At 48.5% G+C, this 25820-nt stretch overlaps 9 protein-coding genes across 9 annotated transcripts; 4 read left to right on the top strand and 5 right to left on the bottom strand.

The window, feature by feature from the left end:
* Nucleotides 1–71: 71 nt before the first annotated feature.
* Nucleotides 72–788, bottom strand: N7484_002820 (SIMPL domain-containing protein; the record flags this gene model as incomplete). Its single annotated transcript, XM_057113240.1, has 1 exon — nucleotides 72–788. One exon carries the CDS (start codon nucleotides 786–788, stop codon nucleotides 72–74), a length of 717 nt encoding a protein of 238 aa, XP_056973380.1.
* A 1585-nt stretch (nucleotides 789–2373) lies between these two features.
* On the bottom strand, nucleotides 2374–2754 carry N7484_002821 (uncharacterized protein; the record flags this gene model as incomplete). The annotated part of the gene is made up of 1 exon (XM_057113241.1): nucleotides 2374–2754. The coding sequence occupies one exon, from the start codon at nucleotides 2752–2754 to the stop codon at nucleotides 2374–2376; it is 381 nt and encodes a 126-aa protein (XP_056973381.1).
* Nucleotides 2755–3178: 424 nt separating this feature from the next.
* Nucleotides 3179–7270, bottom strand: N7484_002822 (ankyrin repeat domain-containing protein; the record flags this gene model as incomplete). Its single annotated transcript, XM_057113242.1, has 10 exons — nucleotides 3179–3840; nucleotides 3939–4151; nucleotides 4198–5455; nucleotides 5616–6127; nucleotides 6180–6200; nucleotides 6261–6379; nucleotides 6431–6493; nucleotides 6563–6840; nucleotides 6931–7186; nucleotides 7251–7270. The coding sequence occupies 10 exons, from the start codon at nucleotides 7268–7270 to the stop codon at nucleotides 3179–3181; spliced, it is 3402 nt and encodes a 1133-aa protein (XP_056973382.1).
* Nucleotides 7271–12084: 4814 nt separating this feature from the next.
* On the top strand, nucleotides 12085–13630 carry gwt1 (putative GPI anchor biosynthesis protein Gwt1; the record flags this gene model as incomplete). The annotated part of the gene is made up of 2 exons (XM_057113243.1): nucleotides 12085–12180; nucleotides 12239–13630. 2 exons carry the CDS (start codon nucleotides 12085–12087, stop codon nucleotides 13628–13630), a joined length of 1488 nt encoding a protein of 495 aa, XP_056973383.1.
* Nucleotides 13631–13809: 179 nt separating this feature from the next.
* Nucleotides 13810–15761, top strand: N7484_002824 (amidase; the record flags this gene model as incomplete). Its single annotated transcript, XM_057113244.1, has 3 exons — nucleotides 13810–13937; nucleotides 14010–14581; nucleotides 14638–15761. The coding sequence occupies 3 exons, from the start codon at nucleotides 13810–13812 to the stop codon at nucleotides 15759–15761; spliced, it is 1824 nt and encodes a 607-aa protein (XP_056973384.1).
* An 816-nt stretch (nucleotides 15762–16577) lies between these two features.
* N7484_002825 (uncharacterized protein) lies at nucleotides 16578–17522 on the top strand (the record flags this gene model as incomplete). Its single annotated transcript, XM_057113245.1, is given in 3 exon segments — nucleotides 16578–16850; nucleotides 16894–17115; nucleotides 17133–17522. The coding sequence occupies 3 exon segments, from the start codon at nucleotides 16578–16580 to the stop codon at nucleotides 17520–17522; spliced, it is 885 nt and encodes a 294-aa protein (XP_056973385.1).
* A 2026-nt stretch (nucleotides 17523–19548) lies between these two features.
* Nucleotides 19549–20529, top strand: N7484_002826 (alpha/beta fold hydrolase; the record flags this gene model as incomplete). The annotated part of the gene is made up of 1 exon (XM_057113246.1): nucleotides 19549–20529. The coding sequence occupies one exon, from the start codon at nucleotides 19549–19551 to the stop codon at nucleotides 20527–20529; it is 981 nt and encodes a 326-aa protein (XP_056973386.1).
* A 326-nt stretch (nucleotides 20530–20855) lies between these two features.
* Nucleotides 20856–22563, bottom strand: pdeA (3',5'-cyclic-nucleotide phosphodiesterase PDE1; the record flags this gene model as incomplete). Its single annotated transcript, XM_057113247.1, has 3 exons — nucleotides 20856–21585; nucleotides 21636–22330; nucleotides 22510–22563. Coding segments are annotated over 3 exons (1479 nt in total), but the record flags the coding sequence as incomplete, so codon positions are not given.
* A 1548-nt stretch (nucleotides 22564–24111) lies between these two features.
* On the bottom strand, nucleotides 24112–25820 carry N7484_002828 (SSH4 family protein; the record flags this gene model as incomplete). The annotated part of the gene is made up of 3 exons (XM_057113248.1): nucleotides 24112–24911; nucleotides 24964–25269; nucleotides 25334–25820. The coding sequence occupies 3 exons, from the start codon at nucleotides 25818–25820 to the stop codon at nucleotides 24112–24114; spliced, it is 1593 nt and encodes a 530-aa protein (XP_056973388.1).

The following is a 25820-nucleotide window of genomic DNA, read 5'->3' on the forward strand; positions in this document are numbered from 1 at the left end:
ATTTCCAAAATGAAAGAGACGTCACATAAATACCTGACCATGAAGCCACGAGGAAACAGTATTGACCGCCATCAGTCCACTGCCTCGAACCTAACGGAAACTTGAGAGCTTATCAGTCGAATGTCTCGTGGTGTCGGATCAATGCCACCGACGCCCGCCTTAAGGGTCCATCCCGGGTATAGTTCTCGTTCTCGATCATAGTATTCCATGTGCACCGGTCGCAAATATCTGTTGTGGTCCAGCTGGGACTGGACCGTATCGTCAATTTCTACAGCGACTACCTTCCGCCCGATCACTTCGGCGTATTCCTCGGCCTTGAGGATAGCGTTCTGCATTGCCTGCTTTCGAGCATCGTATTCCAACGCCTTCTCAGTACTTTCCGTCAAGCGCCATTCGATCGACTCGACCTCGATGCTGGGATATGCGTCCAGCTTCTTGGCAATCTCACCCAGTTTGGCAAAATCGCGGAATGTCGCATGGGATATAGAGGTTGCATAAAATGCACGAGTAGCATGTTTGCCCCCATGTATAGCATCGTCATGGGCCCAGATATGGAGTATCGTAGATGAGAATTCCGTTACCGGTGCATCGGTGGTGGCCGTGCCATACCTGGTCTTAGGCGACAGTTCCTGGAAAAGCGCGTCCACTTCATTGAATAGACGGGTTCCCTCGGTGGAGACGCTGTCTTTATCATCACCACTTGCGTTGATCGTGACTCTGAGGACGGCTCGTTCTGGGCGGCGAGTGATGGTCGCCTGGCCTGAAACGCGAATTGAAAGCGGAGGCATATTGTTCTGTAGTATTGGTTGTGTAGATATTGGAATGGGGATAACGTTTATTACTGTAACTTAGGATGAACGATTGCAATCCTCAAACTGATGCGAGACTTGGAAAGCCTTACATGGGGTTTGAAGTCACGTTCAGCTCAGTCTATTTCCGGCACATCCCCGCACATCTCGTATTCTCAGAACTCTCGTATATCGGCATTTCAATCCAACAACTTATGTTATCTAGCTTTAGTCATGAATCCCTTATCACTACGTTATAGATTGATGGGATATGCATAATGTCTTTTGCTGGGGGTATTTTGTGGACTATCAATGCCTAACTTGATGATACTTAATAATGTACCTAGTCAAAAGTATTTCCCCAAATCAGTCTTCGGGCCTACCCCATCAACAATATGTACAGTATTCACTAAACAGTTCAGCACACCATCATATCTTACTGGAATTCTATATAATTACGCATATTATTAATACCCATTTAGCGCACAAAACTGTCTCTTAATTTTGAAAAAAAAATCCACCTTAAGCTTTCTAACCACTAGTAATTTCTCGTCACCTTTTATACAATCACATCAATTTTCACGTATAGTATTACTCACCAAAATTCTGCTACATACCCCTGAAGGTTCTATTAAATAATATAATGCCATCTTCTATAGATAAGCCTTAGACAAAATCTAAGAAGCTCTTGAATAATAACATGCAAAATGTTGAAGGGTTTAAGCTCAGTGAATACCTCGGCGGGTCCTCCATATTTACACAAACTTTCAAACCGCTCTATCGTCACCAAAGCTACATGAACCTTCGAATCATCTTCTCAAAATACTCCTCTATAACCATGGACTACAATCAGTCTTTTTAGAAGCGAGCCCTCTCAATACTGAGTGGTATGTGCCTTCCCAAAAATTGGTTATTGGGTTGACCCTACCGGACCCGCACTTGGGGAAATACTTACGGTCCCCATTGTATTCCGGACGAAAATGATTCTTACCCTATACACAATGGAATATTGCATCAAGGTTTGCTCACAAACTACCAAGTCATGAGGCCCTCACCATAAACTATCTATGATGATGACTTTATCAAGAACCTGAATCGCGTCGGGGCGACTTTTGTCTCCCATCCAAGCCTATTCAGATGTGCTACAGTCAATTTGGTTGAAGCTTGGAGGGGATTTTTCGATCAAGCTGCCAGTTTGACATTGAATTTTTCTTACTCTCTTCAAATGAAGGTATATGTGACTTGAGGAGTCTGACAGAGATGGTGCTACATGATAGGGCAGGAGATGTTCATTTTGCGAGAAGCGGCTGAATCCAGTCAAACCCGTTGATAATATACATGTATATATGTATTTATATATACATGTGGGTGTAGGAGAGGTTTGGTCATGAGGATAAGCCTCGGAAGAAGCCTCGGGAAACCGAGAAAGGCAAAAAAGAGAAGAAAGAAAGAGAAGAGGGAAGAGGAAACAAGACTCACTGGATGATAGGTCATAAAAGTTCGCGCTCTCGACCTCCGAATGCCATTTCAAAATAAAAAAGTCAAAAATACTAGAAAGTGGCAAGAGCAGCAGTTGGAAATCATATCAAGTCGCTCGCAACAGGAACAAAAGCTGGACTAAACCTTGCTTGAACGGCCCTGGAATTTCCGTGATCTGCTTCTCAAGGTCGTTCAAATCCAAGAAATAAAAAGCGACATCTTGTGCAAAGATCCTCATCTCTGGGGTCCATTTGAAAAGCTCATTTTCATGTTGCTTGACGGCGTGAAGGAAGCTGAAGAGTTCATGTTCCTTGTACCTCATCCTTGCTATATGCACGAAGAGAGAATGGTATTGCGCTCGGAGATCGCGCCAAGACTGGTTGATAATGGATTCCATCTTACTCAAAACTATCATAGCCGTTTCGGAGGGTTGCCTTCCCTTGAAGGCCTGGGCATGTTTGGAAAAGTTGTCCCGGGGACCGGACATGATTCAGATGAACAATGAGAGCAACGCTGGATATTTCTGAGCGATTCTTTAGTAGATTTGTCTCAGAATAAGCGAAGATGTCAGCTGTTAGGAGGAGAAAGCTTGGAAGAAGCTTCTAGCCAAGTACCAAGCAGCTGTCACCTCATGTGAGACTAAAGTTAGATCATGTGAAGCAAGACTATTTTTTACAATTTGAGTTTAAATTTTGTCACTCTTATTGGTAAAGCTCAGGCTCAAGTGACCTTCTGCAACGAAGATCGAGTCTCCTTGGTGACTGAGCTCAGGCACAAACCTCCCAAATACGTTCATCAGTCCGTCATTTAGACTGATTTTCGGCATTTCCCCAAGGTTGCAATCAAAAAAAAAGTGAAGTTTGAATGTTTTTAAGATATACGTGAAGCGTCCACTTGTTAAATCTTTATGTTCAGCCCCTCGGTTCTTTGAACGCAAGCTCATCAGGATGGTACAAACATCGACCACCCACTTCATAACACTCAACACAAACATCGAAGTCAACACAAGCCGCACATATGTAGCCAAGCTCTCGTCGGAAATATCCTGAGTACACACGTCGCACCACGCCGTTCCCCCCCCTGGGAACCAAATCACATTCAAGATCGAGATCTGCCTTGGATATTAAGATGCCATTTTTCTGCGAATATTCCAATAAGAGCCGAACAATGTTGATGCTACCACTCTTCTTCTTCGCCCACCAAAAAAGACTTCGACCGAAAAGGTCTTCAAAATCAATGGCATCTTGAAATCCTAGTAAGCACTGTACCACGTCCTCGTGTCCGTTTGCAACAGCAGCGAATATTGCAGTTGACCCATAGTGATCTTTGGCACCCGGCGAGGCACCATGAGTGAGAAGTAGCTCAACAATTTGAGACTGCCCGCTAACTGCGGCGAGGTGAAGTGGCGTGCGGCCCATGGGCTCTGGGGGGTTGGAAGCAACCCTTATGGTCTGAAGAGAGACGCCGACCAAATGATTGTCTCCATTAAAGGCAAAATTTCCAATGGGCAATGGTCTCTCGTCATCTCCAATGCTAACATGAAACCTCTTCTGAAGGAGGATCTTGACCACATCTATATGGCCTTTAGGCAACGGCAAGAGCGCTCCAGTGGTTCCCATTCGACAATTAAAGGTTTGGATCAGCACCTTTCTCGACAAGGAACTCAACAACCCCTGTAATATCCTCCGGAAGAGGCAACAGCAAGAGCGCTTCCATAGTTGCCGTTCGGCAATCTGAAATTCGGCTTCGCCCCCTTCTCGACGAGGAATTGAACGACTTCTACATGCCCTTCAGATGCGGCCGCAGCAAGAGCGCTCTCGTAGTTCCAAATCGACAATTCAAGATTTGGCTCCGCCCCTTTCTCGACGAGGAACTGAACAATCTCTATACGTCCCAAGAAAGAAGCAGCAGCGAGGGCACTGCCAAAAACCCCAACAGACAATAAAATTCTCGACGAGGAACTGAACGACTTCTACATGCCCTCTAGATGCGGCCGCAGCAAGAGCGCTCCCGTAGATCCCAGTCGGCAACTCAAGGTTTGGCTCCGCCCCTTTCTCGACGAGGAACTGAACGATCTCTATACGTCCCAAAACAGAAGCAGCAACGAGGGCACTGCCTAAAACCCCACCAGACAATATAAGATTCGGCTCGGCCCCTTTCCCAACGAGAAACTTAACAATCTCCGTTCGTCCCAAAAAAGCGGCAGCAGCGAGGGCGCTCCCATATCTTCCACATGGTGATAATAGGTTTATCTTTACTCCATGCTTCGTAAGTATCTCACAGATAGACTTGGAGCCTGCCGCAGCGGCCATAGTCAAGAGACTGTCACCCCACCCGTTAGTTTGTGTGACTGTGGTTCCTATATTGTTCCACCAGTCACGCAGGAGAATGAAAAGAGAAAATCTGCACATCACGCAAATGGTAACCTCTTCTGGAGATATTTCTTCCTTGTCAATACCTCTCAACAGACTCGAGTCTATGCTTTCGCGGGCGTCAAGGCGACGGTACCAAGCGCGGTATTGAACACTACTCTCAAAGGGGGAGCCAAAAAAACATTTCAAAAGGTCTATTAATGAAACGTCCCCTTCTTGTTCTTCTTTGGCTATCTGTTCCTCGTAGGTCCTGACATTGATCACCCAGTGTTGTACCACATATTTCTGGAACGGACCGATCTGTTCAGTCGCGTTTTGTGCTTCTGCTTTGGGCCTGTCGCCTAAGCCCTTCATAGACATTTCGTAGACCGGGCTGTCATACATATCAATCAGAAGCCTAAAACAAACTTTGGCAGCATTCGAGTGAGCCTCCCGGAGGCCCCAATGGTTGACTTCAAAATATTCAACCACTGACAGATGCGTGAATCTCCAAACCCTTCTTTCAGAGTCTAAGACAAGCAGATTGCTGAATAGAGCCTGTAATCCTAACTCGTCGGTTTTGTTTTCAAAATCGGTGATGACATGGGCAGAATCAACGCTAATTGCAGACAAAAGCTCAGAGCTGGTGAAAGGTTTGAAGGAACTCATCACCCACTTACACGCGCGATCGACGAGAATCTTTGCGTGAGGGGACTTAGTAGCTTTTTCGTAAATCTCATCGTACGCATCTTTAAGTCCAAGCGGAAGTTTGCCGAGCTTATTTCGGATGTCTGCTTCAGTTGGCAATTCGAGTATCTGCTCTATCTGTAGATAAGCCTACTGGAACCTGTCTTATGTTAGCACATCCTATGAGTCTTTCTAACCCAGATAAGACGTACATTCCCTTACTGCCATCCAGGAGAGCTTTGACGATTTGCCTCCGTAAGGGCAGAGATATCAACTCCCCTTGCCTAGGCCTGTCTATTTCCTCACTCACAAATCTTTCGATGTCACGTTCATTATCCATCGCAAGGACCTCAATGTAAGGCCAACTTCTGAGTGCATGCTTGATATCGCTGTCAGGCCGACTTGAGATGAAGACCTTGATTGGCCGATCAGATTTAGATACCAAGTCACATATCGCTTCAATGAGCTTGCAACGAGATATGGGGTCGCATTCATCGAGGGCATCAAGAATGAGAATCGTCTGGGAATACCCGCTTATCGACTCTAGCAGCTGGGTCTTACATTCTTCAACGCCAAAGTGTGATGCTCGACGTCTCGCTTCTTCGCTAGCGACTTGAAGGCTTTTCCGCATATATCCCGGAGCTCCAACAGCAGTTGAGAGTTGACGAACGTAGCTCTGAAGCACGCAGAGTGGATCTTTTCGAGAATCCTCGTTCCGATTGCAGTAGAAATATGCGAAGCCCACATGGTCCCATTGGCTTTTAAGTCCATTCAAAGTATGGTCAATGGCCTTGGAGGTGATAAATGTTTTCCCAGTTCCAACTGAACAGGTCAGCGTCGTAGAGAATGGTAATGACAATATTAAAGCACTTACTCGAGCCTTGGAGCCACAAAACTGCCGATGAATTGGCATTCCACCATTCATAAAATTTCTCGCTTTGTAGCAGCCACTAACAAGTGCCAGGAGTTCGAGCCTCCTTCACTGAGATGTGATGCTTCCCGTATGGTATTGGCGAGATCCAGTCTAAAATCTCGCGCTCATCTCTAGCGTTCATTCGTTCCAGGATTAATTCTCTTTGGCAAGCATTAGCGATTAGCTTTCTTACGAGAGTTTGCGCCACTTACACCTTTTGCTGGATGACTGGGAACTCTGCCACAAGTTCGCAAAGGTCTCTGAGACCAGATCGACTGGAAAGATCACAGTATCTTTCACAGTCAAATGCAGCCCGCTCTAGTTGCTTTCCAATTGCTACCAACCTTTCAACATGGTTTCGCGTTGGTTCAAGCTTGAATGCAGCATCTATCATGATTTTGCTCTGCGGACGCCTTATCATGAATGCAAGAAATGACTGTGATTCTGCATAAACTTGAACTATGAATGATCTCAAATCTCTCAACACGGTTTCGGGTGGGCGAAGAGTAGGATCTGGAGACATGTACAATTGCTGATATGTGTCACACCGGACGAGGAGCCAAGTGACCTCGGCCATTCCAGCGAGGATAATTCCATTCAACTCGTGTTTTGCGGTCAAAATCTGAAGACGTTAGCTGTATTACCAAAACAAATGGGTTATTTGGTTCTTGTTATCCTAGGTAAAACACAATCGCACGGATGGGCTCCTTACCACAAGAACAGATCGAAGGGCAGCCCATGGCAGGGCAGCATGAACAGGGTCAAAGCTAACAGCGACATCTCCAACAGAAACAAACCTGTTTAATACCAACAAAAGCTTTTCAATGGATGACGTTCTGTCTCGATGTGGGTATGCCTCATCTAATTTCTTTTGGATGTCCGCTGCTAAGCCTTTCCTATTAGCATTGTCGAGATGCAGGTCACCCACGACCGTTGCCACAATGTGCTTTTCTTCATCCTTCAAGGACCTTAAAGCTTCAGCCCACAGATCGTGATTTTCGGCATACGGACTCAACAGGCTCGATGGTTCACGGCATTTCTCGATTTGGCATTCGTGCGGGAGTTGGGCCTGAGGAGCAACATGGGAAGCTTGTCAGCCGGGGAGTGCCACAGACGTCTTATTATCGCCTGCAGGTGCGACCAATATTCTGATTGGAGGTGTAACTTCGTTGTCGACTAGCAAATATCAAATTTAGTGACAGACCGACAGAATAGAGGGTCCACAGTGTGAAACTTGGTACCGATGGAGCGGCCCGCACCGGACACTTGGGTTGCTAAGGCCGGCTTGGATTGCCCAGGACTCTTCGTACGACGATCTCGGTGCCATATACCACAGCATGAAACTCCAGACATCGCTTCGATTTATGGCACGATTGCTATTGCGAGGGCAAACCACGGTTATAATATTGAGGTTCAAGGCACACGTTTTGGAGAGGCTGAAGTACTCAGCCGCCCCCGCCTAAGCGCGCCCAATAACATTGCGCATAAAACCCAGCCTCCTCCAGCAAGAACTGGTTTCCTTTCCTCTGCAACTCCCCCATGGTCTTTTGTTAGTGGTCCAGCATTATGTCACGCAACATTTGTAACACTGAGATGTATGGTGCGATGTGGATTGCATTGTTGATGCTGCGGATACATGAACGCGGGGCCCGTTTTTGATGCATATTTTGTCCATCAATATGAGAGCGGCTCCACTTTGAGGTCACATAGCCTTGAGAATTCAGCTCACTAAAGACGCTGTACCCCGATGGAAAAAGTCGTTATTGATTGGCTTGGGTGGTGCACTTAAGGAAGTAGAATGGCGAGGGAGAAGCCCCTTTTTGACTTGACATTACGATCTTGTAAGACAGAAAGGCGATTCTTAAAAACACACTATGTTTGAGGGAAATATCGTTCCTGGAATGTGAAATTTACTGAGTATTGAACATTAATCTAATGAAACAATGGTTCCTCAAAACAGATAGCACTGACACAGAGAGTCCTCCATGGGAAGAGATAGTGGTGAATTTAGCCCCGTGCAGATGATACCACATGAGTCGGATCTATTTTCGGCCCGACTGTTTGGTCCATTAGTAAATTGACCAGGACCGACGGTCCGTAGTTCGATTGACAATAAAGAGCTCCTAAACCCTGATTATTTATACATGTGTTTCGTGCACATAGTTCGGGCTCGCAAACCGCCGACTGGGCTTCCATATTATGTCATTATCAGTTTACACAGCCAAAATGTACATGCGGAGGCCCCCATAGATTTGAGCCGCAGGGAAGAGCACAAGGTCATTTAACTCGTGGTCCCTTCCCCGAAATTTGATTGTCTTCATGTGGAAATGCTCCCCAACTGCTCTCAGCGTTGATATCCTTATCTGGTCGATGCTATCATGACTTTGTAACCCACGGATGGTAACTGTATATCTGATCCTCATGTGAATTATGAGCCAAAGAATCCTGAAATGGTGGTACTGAATGGTAAGATTGAGTAGGCTGAACAGAAGGAGTCTGGGCAGAGCTGGGTATTGATATGGACATGGATCGCTGATACGATACATGGGAATAAGGAGGCTCCGGTTGTTGGGGATTGGGTGCACTGTTCGGACCGCCAAAGCTGATCTGAGGAACGACAACAGAGAGAGATGGTGGTGCTAGGCGTGAACCTTGATGTAGCTGCCCGTCAATCCCGTAAGGCTCCATGCGAGTTGAAGATTCTTGATCAGAACAGTCGAGAGAACGTGATCGTGTGCTGGTAGACGCTGGCCATTCGCTCGGATGAAGCGAATAAACTTGGTCGGTATTGGGTATCAGGGGCACACCTGATGCATGAGGCAGGTCGGAGAACTGAGAGTGTACTGTATTTGTTGATGGGACGCTGGATGCCGCATTTCCACGTGCTCCTGTTACCTCTTGTATTGCACAATGATCTGGAAAGGCATTGAAATGTTGACTAATGACTGGGATGCTACGTCGAGGTCCCCCCGTGAACGCTGCCAATTGTCGTTTCAGCCCGCGTATTTCCTCTTCTAGAGCCATGTTGTGCTGCAGTACTTCATCGTACCGCGGCTGCATATCAGCCACTTGGCTCCGCAAGCTCGTGACTTCATTTTCGAGTTGTTCCATAGTCTCTTTTGTCCGTTGGCGAATAGATCGTTGTGCCTCCCGGTCGTGCGCGCGTTTCCGCTCAAGTTTTTCGGCAGACATAGAAGAGACATTTCTAGGTCCTGGGTGGGACTCCCGCTTTTTGCCCGATCCACCTTTCTTGCTACTGCTGCTCATGACCTTTCGTGGATGCGAGGCTGCCAGAATAAGACCGGAGTTATGCAGAAAAGGTCTGTCTTTTGCCCAAATAATCCGCTTGAAGGAGGGTTGTCAGTGACCATGAATGCTTTGCACTGGTCACGGGGGCAGCGAACCTTGCATCAAGTGGTCCACGCTTTTTGAGGCTCTTGGAATTCTGGGCTCTTTTCGTTGGCTTCGCACTTCGGTGGGGCAGACCTTATCGTCGGGGGTAGAGTAGGGGGTAGGGCACCAGCAAAACGAAGGACGTTCGGACAAAACTGGATAATTTGTTTGGAATTCAAGGGTCACGACTTCGATAGCAAAGATATATCTGGGAAGGAATTAAATTACTTAAATAAATCGTCATGGATTCACCTAGTGGGCAATCATTACGTGCCTTTCTCCGGATCGTCGCTAGCATCAAAATCACACCCGAAAGAGGGACTCTCCCGGTGATAGGATGCACTAGTTGATGGGCTCAGGCCGGGCTACGGGTGGGCCAATAAAAGAACCGCTTACTGGAAGAACTGTGTGGATACTCAGAATGATTGAAGCTATCAAAAAAGCGTCTCAACATTTTGTCCTTTTTTATTTTTTTTTTTCTTTCTTTCTTTCGCTGATTTGGTCCGTCGAAGCGCCGTTGGTTCCAAGGCCCGCATGTCACTTGCTTGGATAAAAAAATTAAGCATGCTTTACACTATCTATCACCAACACTACACTCCCCATTTAATTGTTGGTGATAGAGCAGCGTAGATGCAGATTTCCAGGCTATCGGCGCTTGCATTGGCGCTTCGATCTCTTAAAGTCAGATTGATAGATACCTATGAGAAGGAGAAAAACGTATTTGATGAGACAGTGCAAAACCTACCTACGAGCATGAGATCAGTGTCAGCTCTGAGTTGAATTACTAATATTAATCTCCTCCCGAACTTAGACCCGGTCGCACTTCATTTCTGGGATCATCACTGACTGTTTCCGTCCTTGCCTTCCGATACCTCACCAAATAGGCGATATCATTTGGTCTTCCAAAGGGATACCCATTCAAAGTGTCTCAGGTTCGGTGTCATGGTTTTGGCTTCATTTTAGGGAACAGCATCGTATTAAACAAACAGCATCTGAGAGAGTTGGGTACATTATTGCTCGAAATAGGATTGTATCTCGGAATGACAATGACCTCAAGGTTAGAGTAGACAAAGATCTACATTTATATTTGACATGACAGAATTTGAGACAGCCGTTCGTTTATGATGATTCAATTGTATTCAAGATCCACACCGATCGATCGATCGATGATGGAGCTACTACATATGACGAGTGTAACCTTCAATGCTCAGTAGCAGCCTCACAACGGACATTGAACTTAGTAAAGTACGTAGCAGGGATCCTAATTCTTTAGAGGAGACATGTCAATCTACCAATATCTGGCCGCTAGAAAAAGCGTGCTCTTCAATAACAAGGCTTTCCTGCTCTCTGTGCTGAAAGATGGCGTTTTCTTGGGCAAAGTGCCGGTCTAGATCCCCACTAGGCTGCGTAGGATTGAGCCACCGGTTCTTAGGCGATCATGAACGGCCCACCACTCGAGGGAAACTGGTGGTCAATTGAAATTCGAATCCAGTAGAAAGCGTCCTTTGACCAGTTCCTGAGGGTGGGGCAACCGTCTGTGGCGGCATTGTTTAGGCCAATTGCACGATCAGTGCTTTTCTGATTACGAATCAATAAATCCCAGTGCGGTAAGCTGCCAGATTCCCCCTGTCAACCCTCCGGGGACCCCAATTTGGGGAGATGGGGATCGAAGGTCGTTGAGCAACATCAACTTTGTGGTCAAACGGGGCAGATTGAACATCAACCTGAGTCGTATTGCCGAGCCTTCTGCAAATTTCGGGGGGAAAAAAGCTCGGGATTTCTAATCATTTCTAATAAAAAGGGTGGGTAGCGACAGCCTTGTGCTCCAACTAAAGATCAATGCCCCCAGATCAACGGATCGAATCCACAGAGTTTCCGAACCAATCATGTCGCGCTTGAAGATCGTCCGTGCGTCCTCGAATCGAAATCTCCCAAGCTGGCTTGGCCGACAGGTTGGCAACGTATTGACCAAAGAGTGTTAATTTCGACTTTCATAGTATAATTATTTGGAATCGCGTGAAGTCACAGTCGAAGAACCTTCAGCATTGAAACACCTGATAATGGCCTTCAATAGCCAACTTGAGCCTGCGACCTCCAGGGTTTGATGATTAGCGCGACTAAGTTTATTAGACTATGCACCTCGTTCGGGGTCCATTAATTGTATCTCAATAGCAACCTAATAGCAACTCCGTGGTTGAAATTACTTGCTGGATGAAACGGGTCATCCAGTTCAAGCATTTTAAGGATCTGAAGTATAGATGTCATTGTACAGGTGGTCTTGCATCAGGTGATTGAATGCCACGTTGATTGTTCCGAGTCAACAGGGGCCGACAGCCTGACTCCCGCTACCAACTTCTCCACCACCGCGACCCATGTTCAAAACTCGACATAGCAGATTGATCCTCCATTGAAATAGGGTACCTGAGCGAGTCTCATAATCAGACTTCACAAATATTCTGAAGCCATTCCCCAAATGGATCCTGATTACAAAGCTCGGAAAGAGGCGTTCGTCTCAAATCTTGCGGGAAGCGATATTCAGGATATCAATCTGGTCACACTTGTCGCACCGGTACGGCCTCCCTTGTAACCTTAGTTTTGGTCCATCCTAATCGAACTTTACTTCACAGGCCTCCGTCCTTCTCTGGTCCGCTCTCCAATCGCGCTTGTCCTACTTTTCGCCATACGGCCCTGCCGCATTCCTGACCGATTTCCTGCTCAATGTACTAGCCATTTTGTTCGCTACCACTGCCTACTCCTCTGCACCGCTTCTATTAAACATCTTTCTTATTACACCGGCTGTCTTCCTGTTCCTCACCCAACCACCCGTGCGCTCCCCGCAAAAGGCCAAACCGCCCCGCAAAGAAAATGACAAAAATGACCGCGCCCAGGATGAGGCGGAGTCGTTGCCGGTACACCCTTTCTTGACAACATACCGAGCGTCCATGATGATCGTGACATGTGTCGCAATTCTCGCAGTCGATTTCCGAGCTTTCCCCCGCCGGTTCGCGAAGGTCGAGAACTGGGGTACCTCTCTGATGGACCTGGGCGTGGGCTCGTTTGTCTTCTCCGCCGGTGTGGTGTCTGCGCGCACAGTGCTGAAGAACCGAGCTTCCAAATCACCCAAGGCGGCTTTTCTTGGAAGACTTGCTGGGTCTGTACGGCATTCCGTCCCGCTACTGGTCTTGGGTTTGATCCGGCTGTGGAGTGTCAAAGGGCTGGACTATGCCGAGCACGTCACTGAGTACGGCGTGCATTGGAATTTTTTCTTCACTCTGGGTCTATTGCCGCCCTTTGTGGAGATCTTTGACACCTTGACTGTCTTGATCCCTTCTTATGAAGCACTGGCTCTCGGCATCATGGTACTGTACCAAATCGTTCTTGAGTCAACAGAGCTCAAGAGCTACATTCTGATCTCTCCCCGTGGGGCTGATCTCCTATCTAAGAACCGTGAAGGCATCTTCTCATTCTTGGGGTATCTGGCCATCTTTCTTGCAGGCCGTGGTTCGGGAACCCGGATCATTCCTCGGGGCACGTCGTCCAAATCCTCCCAGCAGGCAAGAAAGTCAGTCTTGGTTAGCCTTGGTCTCCAGTTGATGTTTTGGTCAACCCTCTTCTACTTCAACTCATACTACGCATTCGGTTACGGTGCCAATATCATGGTGTCGCGTCGTCTCGCCAATATGCCATATGTGCTGTGGGTTGCAGCTTTCAACTGTGGACAACTTCTCTTGTTTTGCTTCATTGAAACTGTCTTTTTCCCGGCCGTTCACCGGTCATCTGGCAAAGCAGATGAAGAGGAACGAACATCATTCGCGACCAGTCGCATCCTCCATGCGTTCAATCGTGGAGGTTTAGCCGTTTTCTTGATTGCCAATCTGTTGACTGGAGTCGTCAATCTGACTATCCCTACCTTGGACATCAACACGCCGCAAGCGATGGTCATTCTGGTCATTTACGCGGCGATTCTCACCGCTGTGGCGCTGGGAATGGACAAGGCAAACATCAAGTTGCGGCTGTAAATTTATGTTGACGTGTATATAATTAGAGTATTCAAGCTTAAAAGTATTGTAGATCATCGAGTGCATCAGCTGACGCCCCACGTGCAAAGAGCCTCGGCATGTGAGATCATCGCGCCAGAAAAAACAGCTCTAACTCCGCATCCAACTTTCACGGACCTTCATTTTCCAGCTACGCAAACATGAGTTCTGAAAATCGTTCGTACCTGAAATACCCACCAGCTATTGAGGGGCCACCTGTTCCCTACAAATATGAGGATCAGTCTATTCCGGTGTTCCGTGGGACTCCTCTGGTGATTGGTGCAACCTTGTGAGTTCGCAATGAAGCTTCTTCCACTTCCTTTATAGCTCGTCGCATTCTCATGATTTCTCTTCTGCTTAGAATTCATAATATCGGTTTCATCCAAAGTCATTTTTGGCGAACTGCAGGCTTTGGTGTCATTCGTGAGATCCCTCACCTCCACCAGTACGCTGGACGCTCCGACCCAAGCGTGATTCCGGTTGAGAAGGATACTCCAACCGATGTACCGACCCCCACGATCGCGAAAAGAAAAGGAAATAAAGGATACTATACATCGGCCGATTATCATGAGTTGTATGTGTCAGGCGCGCTGACTCCTACCACGGTCGTGGAGACGCTGCTGCCTTTGATCCGTCGCGATGTTACACCCGCGGGCAAGCATTCGACTGCATTCCTCGAGTCCCAAGTTGATATAATTCGTGCTGCCGCAGAGGAGTCCACAAAGCGATACAAGCAGGGCAAGCCACTGGGACCGCTCGACGGTGTGCCTGTTGCTATCAAAGATGAGGTTCATATTACAGGCTACAAGCGTACCCTGGGCACCAAGTTAGACTTCAAGGCTGGCAATGATGGAACATCTTGGTGTGTTCAAAAATGGCAGGAAGCAGGTGCAATCGTGATTGGAAAGACCACCATGCACGAGCTGGGCCTAGGTGAGTACAGCATCAGCCGATGCATTGTCTCGATTGAATAAAGCTTACCAGGACAGATACGACCAATAACAACCCCAATTATGGCACTCCCAAGAACCCTCACAACCAGAATTACTACTGCGGCGGCTCTTCTGGTGGCTCCGGATATGCTGTCGGGGCAGGCCTCGTGCCCATTGCGCTTGGCGCAGATGGTGGAGGCTCCATTCGCATTCCATCATCATTCTGCGGCATCTGGGGTCTAAAGACCACACATGGCCGCGTCTCTGGAGCTCCGTCCCTAAGTCTCGCACCAACTGTTGGTGTCCTCGGGCCCATGGCATCTAGCATTGATGATCTGGCCGTTGCCTACCGAATCATGGCAGCACCTGCTCCGGACACAGAGGATTCCACCTCGGCACTATTCTCTCAACCAGTTCCATTGCCCGCGGACCGGAAGCGAAATAAGGTTATTGGTATTTACCGTGACTGGATTGACCGCGCAGAACCAGCAGTCCGTGAAGTTTTTGACAGGTCGCTCAACTACTACCGCGAGAACGGCTACAGTGTCGTTGATATTTCAATTCCGTATCTCCCAGAGGGTCAAAAAGCCCATGTCTTGACGATCATGGCTGATATTGCGTCTGGTGTCACCACCAGCCAGATCCGACATCTCACCGCCCCTAACAAGGTTCTTGTATCAATGGGCATGTACCAGATCACTGCACAGGATCTCCTCGCCTCTCAGCGCCTTCGTAACCTTCTAATGACTCACCTTTCATATCTCTTCCAGAAGCACCCTGGTCTGCTAATCCTTTCCCCAACAACCCCCATCCCAGGATGGAACATCCAAGGCGGAGAGGCGGACCTGGCCCGCGGTGTATCAGATGGCGGAATGTCCGTACGGAACATGGAGTATGTATGGTTAGCAAACTTCACCGGGTGTCCTTCCATCAACTGCCCTGCTGGTTACGACCCTGAGACCGGAGTGCCAATTGGCATCATGGCGATGAGTGACTGGGGCACCGAAGAGGATTTGATTGACTTCGCGCGCGATGGAGAGGCCATTTTGGATATTCCTGCCAACAGACCACCAGCTGCTAGCGAGACAGATGCATCCATGGACGGACTGCACATTCCAGCGGCCACTGGCTCGATTTGGGAGGATATTATTGGCAAAGCTACGGGGGCCCAGTCTGCCTAAAGTGCTATCAGGCTCTACCTTTCTTCTTGTTGTTGATACCTTCCCCTGGCAAAGATTTCACAGTTAGTCGAATCAAACCTGCCGTGACTCTGAACATAAATTGTGATTAAAACAATTTCGCCCATGCGTCCATATAATGACTTTGGATTGCGTAGTTTCACACGTAGAAGCCCTTTCACGGAAGATGATATTCCCATAATCTGTATACGATGGATTTGATAATTGATGCCCAGGAGTTTGAATCACAAGATAGTGAGTGGCTAAGCACGCCTTCAACAACGTGTTATCATCAACTACCGGGCGCTGGCTCCATCGAACCTAGTCCAAAGCACCCGTTGCATATCTGTGTTGAGTGGTCGAACTCTGATGAACGCCTCGGATCCATACGGAGAGGTTCTGTAAACAGGGAAAATGTTAGGATTACCTGACAGTCATCTCGTGAAAGCGCATCCGAAGACGACTACTATGTTTCTAATCCATATGAAAGACACGCGTGGGCAATACCGCGGGGCCGCGTGGGGCAGCGTGGGGAACCGATATGGGAGAGCATACATATTTTGGCATTTACAGTATTCAAGATCTCATGAGTTCCTAAAGCTCCCGAGAGAACTGAGCAACAATCATTATCTCAGCGTTGACTCGGCGTCCCACATACGTCGGGGGTCCACCCTTCTAGCCATGGATTCTATTCATGAATATGCAGGGCGAATTATGCAGGTCTCTTACTGAAGGAAAAATTCTTGAAGCTTACGCGCCCTCTCTTCAACTTGAGATCCATCGCCTACACCACCTCGAACCGAAACACGGTGTATCAATATGCCTTGTTCATTTCGAGACTTCGTTCCTCCGCCCGGGCAGCACCCGAGGTTGGGCGACATCAATTTCAACGACTTCGATCCGGATTCCTGGGCACAGTGGGGTATGAATCAGTCTTTCGTCAAGGAACTGTGGGAAGGCTGGCAAAGACTATACCAGGAGCCATTCCGCGGAGTGACCACCGACGGAGAGGTGAAACTGAACCTCTTCCATCTACGACGTGACGATGCACCCATCGAAGCGATGCAAGAAGCGGCGCAAGCACTGATCTCGGTAGCCGAGAAGCATTCAGTTGCAAATAAGCTGCGGTATCCAGTCTTCACTCTCTGTCCGTGGATATCAGAAAGCTCTTGATTGTATGAGGATCAATGGTTTTCTCGGCGATATCATCGGTACCTCTAATCTCATGAACGAGGGGAGTTACAACTTTATCCTGTTTGGAGAGCCCTCTATGACTGACTCCTGGGGCTGGTCTTTATGGGGGTACCACCTATCACTGTGTTGCTTTGCATTGGAGGATCAAATAGTCATTTCACCTGTGATTTTGGGTGCGAGCCAAATCAAATCGACGAAGGAGAACATGCAGGAACGGAGGTGTTTGCACTCGAGATGCAGCTAGCCGTGCAATTGATGCAGAGTCTCTCTGATGAGAACAGACAGAAGGCGATAGTCTATGACCAATTGGAACATCCAGATATGCCCGATGGATTCCCACACCCTGCAGATGGACGCACCTTGGCCGGTGCCTATGAAGATAATCGAGTGATTCCTTCCAGCGGCGTGAGGGTTTCTGAGTTTTCCGAGGCTTCTAAAGACATAATGATGCAACTTATTGAAGCGTTCATTGATTTCATTTCAAATGGGTCTTTGGATGCTAGAATGAACGATATCAAAGCTCATCTGGATGATACTTGGCTCATGTGGATGGGCAATTATACAGACTAGGACCCGTTCCACTTTCAAATCAACAGTCCGGTTCTCATTTGCGATTTCGACCATGAGTGCGGGATGTATTTATCTAACTCAGCGCCAGGGAGGTTCCATGTGCATAGCGTTGTGAGGACTCCGAACGGGAATGATTATGGGGAAGAGATATTGCGCCTCTGGAAGGAAAAGAACAGGCCCCGTTGAGCTTTCCGCTGTCTCATTACATACATATATCTGTGATCTTCAAATTAATGGATTCCAAGGCTTTCATAAAGACTCTTCCCTGTTTATGCGTTTCCCACGAGTTTCCAGTTATCTTGATCGTGTTTAATTCCAGATCAGCTTCCCGCAATGTAAGATTAGCTGTCATTACACCCATATAGGTGGACTGGGCCGGGAACTCTCAAAGCGTCACGGAACTGGTAAGACCGCTCTCAGGCTAGATAGCAACCACCGTGGACAAAAGGAACTTATCACACACGTACCACCTCGTGCAATATATTGATTGACCAGGTGAGCGTGCCCCACTCAGGTTACACAACTGAAAGCAAGGCACGGAACAGGAAGAGGCAGTTAGGGATAGAAGATCAAGCAACTACCAGGAGATAACGGGAGGAACAAGGGGAAAGACACCGGGAAAGGAGATGAAAGAAGAGACCGAAAGTGGGATATGCTGTGTGTGTTGTAGATATGGATCTGGTTTAGAGGACACAGAAGATTCCATCAATCTGCCCGGAGAGTAACAAGTGTGCTCTCTTTTGCTCGGTAAGAGGTATATCCCATAGGATCCACTCTAATCAACCCTGTGCGGAAGATGAGCATGAAATTCTGGACTGTGGCATATGATATCGGTGACTTACAGGCCAAGGTCTTCAAAGTGGAATTGCATATCTATGAAACCACCTTCGGAGATAACCGCCTCCAGGTGGTGATCATTTGTCTGGCGAATGATTCTACCAGACTCTTTGTGAGTAATGTGGTAAATACCGCGACCCACGAGCTTCATGCCGAAGTACTGAATTAATACCCCTTCCTGGCAAATGAAATTCAGACGACTGTGCAAATACATAAATACAAGTCAGCACAAAAATCACTCGTAAGTAACATGGATACCTCCTCCGCAATAAAAAAACAGGCATGGCTTTATCCACATTTAGATCTACAGATCTATAGAATATTGATCGTCACATGACATCATGACCGTACGGCTTCATGCAAGTTATATTGGGTGGACCCCCACTCAGGTTGCACAAGTGAAAGCCTAGAGCAAGGCCCGATTTTGAACGAAGGCTTCCTGCATAGGAATCTTACTACCTTTTGTGAAACTAGTCCTAATAAACAAGTGCCAAGGAGTCGGACTCTAGACTAAGCTTCCCAAGGTGGTGGACAGTGTATGCGATGCTGGGCTTCAAAGGGTTCAAAATGAGCGACCCTAGCTAGAACAAAACTCAGCTAGATCCCTGTCGATATACAATACTTCCCCACTATCCCCTCATCTCCGCCTCGAAGTAGGTATTCTTCCAGAGCTGATTGGTGATTAATCATACCTGAGGCCGATAGTGAAGGAGCCGAGGGGAAGGATAAGGTGAGCGGCGAGGGAAATAGAGGACCATAAGTGCCTACTACATGCATAGCAGTATGGGGCATTCAAATAACGAAATAACTATTTGTTAGGTCTGCTGACCACAGCACTCATGTCCTCTCCCTCTAGATAGACTTAGACTCTCTCTTTTCTCCATACCACACAATTCATATCATTCTGATACGCACGTTCCCTGTCACACATTTGTAGACGATTGTATCAGTTGCTCACTGTATGCTCCTGACAAACTCAGCGTGAATCATGCGTAAAATAATATGCTCTTGAGAGCGTATTGCTTATGTAACACATATTTGGCATGACCATAAAGCGGCAAGCGATATGCCCTAAACGGAATGGGAAAAGCCATCTCGCGAGGCCTAAAACCCGTGTGTATACGTATGCATCATTCTTAATTTCCCTACGGAGTACACGAACACATCCAAACTCCTCAAGCCCCATGAAATGGAAAAATTGGCAAACAACACCCTTGTTCTCCCCCGCCCAGGGACACAGAGGGCCAATGACACACAAGTAATCAAGGCCCCATCCGAAATGGCCTTCACCACAACATTCGGCAGTCTACTACCCAAGGCCTCATACCTAAAGACCCCAAACGGAGTCGCCGCATACTACTCTCTAAATCCAAGCTCAATCTCGAACTCGAGCAAAGTTTCCCATGTGTTGTTCATACACGGAGTTCAAACACCTGCAATCGGTCTCCAGCCACTAGCCACAACATTATCAGCGCGCTTCCCCTCCGCGCACTGCGTGCTAGTAGACCTATGGGGACATGGATTGACAGATACGCCCATTCTCCCCCACACGCCAGAACTATTCCACGATCTGTTATTAGCATTGATGCAGAGACTGGAATGGAACGATGCGCATTTTGTGGGGTACTCGTTCGGCGGGTCGACAACAGCATCCTTTGTCGCGAAGCATGCGGAGCGCGTGAGTTCAATGGTGCTAGTTGCACCTGCTGGATTGGTGCGCTCGGCGCAGTTTGATGAGGTGCAACAGGGGTATTTGCGGGGTGGTGAGGGGGTGGAGGAGCTGGCGCGGGAGTGGATTACGGAGTGGTTGGAAGGTGGGGAGTTGGTTGTTCCTCAGGATTGGAAAGAGAGGGTTGCGAGGGGGGAGATCGTCGCTGAAGCTGTGCGAGATTGGGAGGTTAGAGTGCATGAGGGGCATATGGCTAGTGTTGTGGGGATTGTTCGAGATGGAGGTGTTTTGGATAAACATGCTGCTTTTATTGAGGCAGCGGGAACTGATACACCGGGTTTGTGTATCTTGGGAGAGTTGGATGATTTGTGTAGTGTGCAGGATTTGACTGATGTCGGGATGAACAACGTTGCTGTTGTTCCGCAGGTTGGGCATGGCGTTGTTAGACAGAAGGTGTCCGAGGTGGCTGGTCTCATTGAGAAGTTCTGGTGTCAGCTTTAGGAGCTCCCCCGAGGATTTATGCATATAGATGCCCTAGGCTATTAGATGTAAATGAGGAATCGTTGAATGAATATGATTATTGTAAAGTCTATGAGCAGTACTGTCATGCTTTTGGTAGCGGGGATCTATCATTTATTCCCCTTGAACAGATGATCTGTAACAACTTCAAGCACACAAACCGGTGACAGGTGAGATAAAAATACCAATTGATACCACCAATCCACAGACATCAAGTACGGAAATGAAAGTAAAACCGCCGTGTTCGCAAAACTCCAGAATTCAACCTCGGACCGACAAGCCAAACCCGAACCCAAGACCCAGTTCATTCAACAGGAGATGGCCTCCGATGGATTCGGGAGAAAGAAACTACACCCCAGTTTGACTGCACTACTATGCTCGTTAAGCTCCTGTAAAATGCGCGGGCCGGGACTCCCGTCATCCCGGAGTGTCTCCTTGATATGAATGATATAAACAGACAATCCAGCCAAGGGTGGATTCTCGACATTAGCCCAGCGGGTAGGATCCGGGGAATCAAACTCTTCAAAAGAATAGAGATCGCTAAGTCCATCAAGAGGCTCGTTGTATGGGCCCCTCGACGAGGATGAACGTGCTTTGCCGCTGGAGCCACTCTGAGTACGCTTGTAGCGAGGACTGCCATCATCCAAGAAGTTTTCACCCAGTAGGGGACGCTTTCGCTTCCGATCAATTCCGTACTGGTTATCGCGCGAATACATGACCAAGTCCGCTAGAACAGTGAGCTCTGCAACGAGGTGACGTGGGCATAGATGACCGTAAAGATATGCGTCATCAGTATTATCATCGTAAGAGCACTCAATGAAGATGGCACGAAGTTTTCCATTGGCGATTTTGGGGGCTGCGGTTTCCCACACACGTCGGTTTCGTGGCTCAAGCGAAATTGAATCCGGTTCGACGTCACCAAAGACGATAATCTCATTTCCAGTTTCGTGGTCGCGGAGAAAGAAAGCAGAGCTTTCAACAGACGCTAGCATGGGCTCACCGGGAACAAGACGAGGCGAGCGAGCTGGGGAATAGTATCTAGGGAATAGTTAGCGTGATTGACAGATATGTGTGCCTTTAAAGCGTACCCCTCGCCAGACTGGTCCACAGATATCGCTCTTTGACGCAGGAGCCTTGTCTCTCCGTGGTTAAATACCGTACTTCCAGTACGATGATGAATTCCACTTTCTGGATGAAACTTCTGCTTGCACCGGCCATGGCTGACACTCAAGCATTTAGTCACAATTCCCTGGCACGCGCGAACATAGCCTCTGCTTTCTCCATTACCGAATCGGGGATTTCCACCTTCAACCAAGCGCTGATATGTTAATAGACCGGCACCGCCATCTTCATCCGACAAATTGGGCCAGATCACATCATTGAAAACGTGGTTTTTGATAGCGGCCAGCACAGACGGCAGAGCCGCAACGGGTTTTGGCCCACTTCCCGCTTCGATGATCGGCGTGTTGATTGCCAGGCCGGAAACATGGTCCAGGTGGGGATGAGTGATCAGGAACGCGCCAATAACTTCCCGGAAGATGTGCGCCGCATTAGCCTCGGCGGTCGCAAAGGGTAATTTCAGACCCTTGAAAGGTCCTTCTTTCAGGACTGATTTGGCGCGGCTATTCTTCGAACTTGAGATATGTGGCCTCAGTATGTTGATGATACCCGCCAGCATAGTCCCCGCATCGACAGCTACGACCGATCCGTGGGACCAGTCTGTGGACTTTGATCGGACAAGAAGGCCGGTAATTCGGTCTTCACATGGTCCACCAGTGGGTCCCTAAACGGGTTTGGTCAGCATTATGTTCAGGAGTGGGAGGATTTCATATGCCAGAAGCCGAGATGATCTGCGAAGGCAACCCTTAAGGAAATTAATGCGAAACATGCTGGATGTAGTCGAAACACCCCGTGTCTACAGCACGTGATTCTTGTGAAGTTCTAGACGAGGAATCGACCTACCAAAACGATGACCTCAAACGACGGACTGTCTGCCATTGTGGTCCCGGAGTGGATCCTCCCAAGTCACTACCAGCCAAGGGCCAATCTTCCGAGAAGTGGGAAAGGATCGTGTAGACAATTGCGCTGTTTCAAAATTCAACTGTTTCACCGGAAAGCTCAGGCAGATTAGTCGACCACGGCAGAAACTGAAACCGTAGCGCGGCTAACAGAAAGATTGCACGCCCTGAGTGAATCGAGCCGAGCGACAAATATTGCAATCCAGTCCACCGCAAGGTGCGCAGGCACAATGTGCAACTTGTATGCACGCAGGGATTCGGAATTTGCGGTCAAGCACCGAACAAAGCCACAGCACGCGACGGGCAGGCTAAGCCGGAAAAGTCCGTATCACACAGTGTCCACAACAGGTCAAAGTCGAGAAAAGCACTTGCGGAAAGAACCAGAGCCTGTTGTCGCCAGGGAAACTCTCGTCGGGAGTGGACTTCTTGCTTTACGCAACCGCGACAGGGCGGCGCGTGCAGGGGCGGGCACACGCTACTGCACACGAAATCTGCAAATACGGAGAGACTGGCTGGCAATGGAAGACTATTGGCTCTGGCTTCCGGCACCTGCAGCACCAGTCTCGTGTAATGTATCGCGTCGCAAAGCTGGCGGAGAGTAATTGAGAGCGATGCGTGCACGGGCTTGTGGGGCGAACTGATGAATCGCAACGAGACTGCGGGACGACGCAGATCTCGACCTTGGGAAGCGTGCTTAGATATAAGAGGATTGAGATCACGTATCTTCAGTTTAGAACCTACCTGAGGCAATTGTTCAGGGGGTGGAGAAGAGGATTTACACGCGGAGAAGATTGTGGGGGGCGGCAACGCATTAAATCCACTTTCGCGCTCTGAACTCAATATCGATTGCAGAGAACTGCGTCTGGCCGTGGTAGCGCTTCGCTTTCCCCTACATCTCATGACTCTCTGGTCTCTTTTGACCTGTTCTATGCGCGAACGAACTTCGTTATCTTGGTTTTCTTTGTAACGGCAATGCATTTTATCATAGAACCCATAAAAGTGGAGCTGATAAAGCTCTGGATGATATCGATTTATCGATAACTGCCCGCAAAATGACGTTGACACTTCGGAGTAGCTACTATACGTAATGGAATTGGACTTTTGTAGAGCATGAAATAGCCAAACTTGATATTCGCTATCGGAAGATGCATCGACAGCAGGATTCTTGAGCGGATGCTAGATGACGAAATGTACAGACCTGCTGCCAAAGGATATCAAAACAAAAAGCAGTGGAGCGAGCGAAAGAGAGGTGAGAGATGACTGAGCTCCCCTATACATGACTTCGTTGGGGATCATGATCCCAGTAATAAAAAACACATTGGCGAAATCCCCAAACATAGACCGAGAAGGAATAATCGGTGCACTAGCCCTCCCAAGAGTTGAAACGCCGCCTGAGTAATCGCTAAATGAAACAAAGAGAATGAAGGGTCGATAGTGCTCGAAGCACCGTGGACCGTGAAAACGAAAGGAAAACACCGGGGGTATGCTTGCTGACGAGAGACGTATAATGAAACTTTGGCGTAGTAATTTGTCGGTGAACACCCATTTACTCGTGTTCATTGCTGGGGTCCCGATCTATTGCGGCTTGGTAGCTCGGTAAGTTTTGATATTCATGCTCGGCATTCACCTGAGGATTCAATGCATCGGGGCCTTGAGGTGGGAATTCCAGGGAGGCGTCGCTACCTCTGCGGCTGCTGCCAGGACTCGAGTATTCAGGAGGAAGAATTCCGTCTTCATCAGGAACTCCAGGCAATGGATGGTCGACAGTGACACTGTCTTCGCCATCAGCAATCCGACTGGATCCCTCGCCAGCATCTTCATTGGAAGGGATGTGGGTCAGCTGGGCAAGAGAAATATCAGTCGGAGAGCGGATCGGGCCAGGACTGACCGCCTGGGGAAATCCGATGCTGGAACGTCTTGCCGTATGGGCTTGGTAAACGCGCTGAGAGATTGTGGCAGCGCTCTCTCGCCCGGACTCAAGCAAGATGCTACCGTGTTCGCTACCATAAGGTGGAGGCGGCGCGAGGCTGCCAGTCATGGGGGCCAAGCCCCATTTCTTGACATTAGCTTCGATGAATACGAACCCCATTTGGCCAAAATTAACATGCACGCTGCAGGGGCCATTCGCCCCAACGGTTGGGAACAGGTTCTGGTTGCGATAGTTGTGGGCAACGTCCTCTAATTTCTTGCCATTTCGGGTAAAGAATATCGTGCCAGACCTGGGACGGTAACCAACACCGATTACGTCGCCTTGGAGGAGCGGAGGGCCGTATGGAGATGGTGCGAAAGGCTGATTGTGTCGACGATGGCCGGTGGATTGGTAGGCAACAGAGGTTTTATGGAAGCCTGGAGAGTCAGTAAGTGGCAATCACATGAAGCAGGTACGACATATCCATACCAGGCATTCGGAACAGAGGATAAGGCTTGGTGGTGAAGCCGACACCAATCATTGTCGACTCTGGTTTGTCGTAGATTTTGGCTTCCCAGTAGTAAACCTCATTCTGCTTAGGGACAGGCAGGTTGGTCTGCACACTGCACTCTGAGTCAAAGAACTCGATCTCTGTGCGACCTTCCACAAAACAGTTGGCAATCTCCAGCTCAGCCTGGAATTCCCATGCTGAGACACCTTTTTCTTGAATGGCCAAGAATTGTGACAGGGAAATGTCGGTCTGCATCGATTCGGGTGGGTTGGCTTGAACGAAAGCTATACGATTCAGTCAGCAAGACACTTCACTAGATTGATAGTCTGGAATTCTCTTCCGCCGTACCTTTCGCTCGTAGATATTCCGACCGTGATAGGTCATCCATGCCCTCCAGGGCTGTTTCTTCCTCCCGCGCAAATGCTTGTTCATCATCATACTCACCCGGGCGGCCCATCCGGTCGAGCATAATCCGGCCCCGATTGGTATATTTAAAGAAAAAAAAGATCGCCAGAATCGTCAAGGCGATCGCAGCTGAGCCAAAGGCCGAAAATAGCCCAATGAGGACGCCTTTGGTGGTTGAACCGGTTGAGCCGGACGAGTTGCCACCCGATGCAACCACGCGCCCACTGGCGATTTCCGACGAGAGCGATTTGAGCACATATTGCAGATTCGCTTCGATTTGTTGTCGCGACAGGGACGACGGGGTCTGTGTAGATGGAACGGTCGAAGAAAGGAACCCGAGCGGTGACGTCGTCGGGCTGCCTATCACCGTTCTCAGCGTAGACGGCAGGCCTGCGAGCGCACCGGGGCCCGATGCCTCATGGCCCTGCAT

Source organism: Penicillium longicatenatum (assembly GCF_028827895.1).
Source record: "Penicillium longicatenatum strain IBT 33135 chromosome Unknown contig_2_segment0_segment0, whole genome shotgun sequence".
Classification (NCBI taxonomy): Eukaryota; Fungi; Ascomycota; class Eurotiomycetes; order Eurotiales; family Aspergillaceae; genus Penicillium; species Penicillium longicatenatum.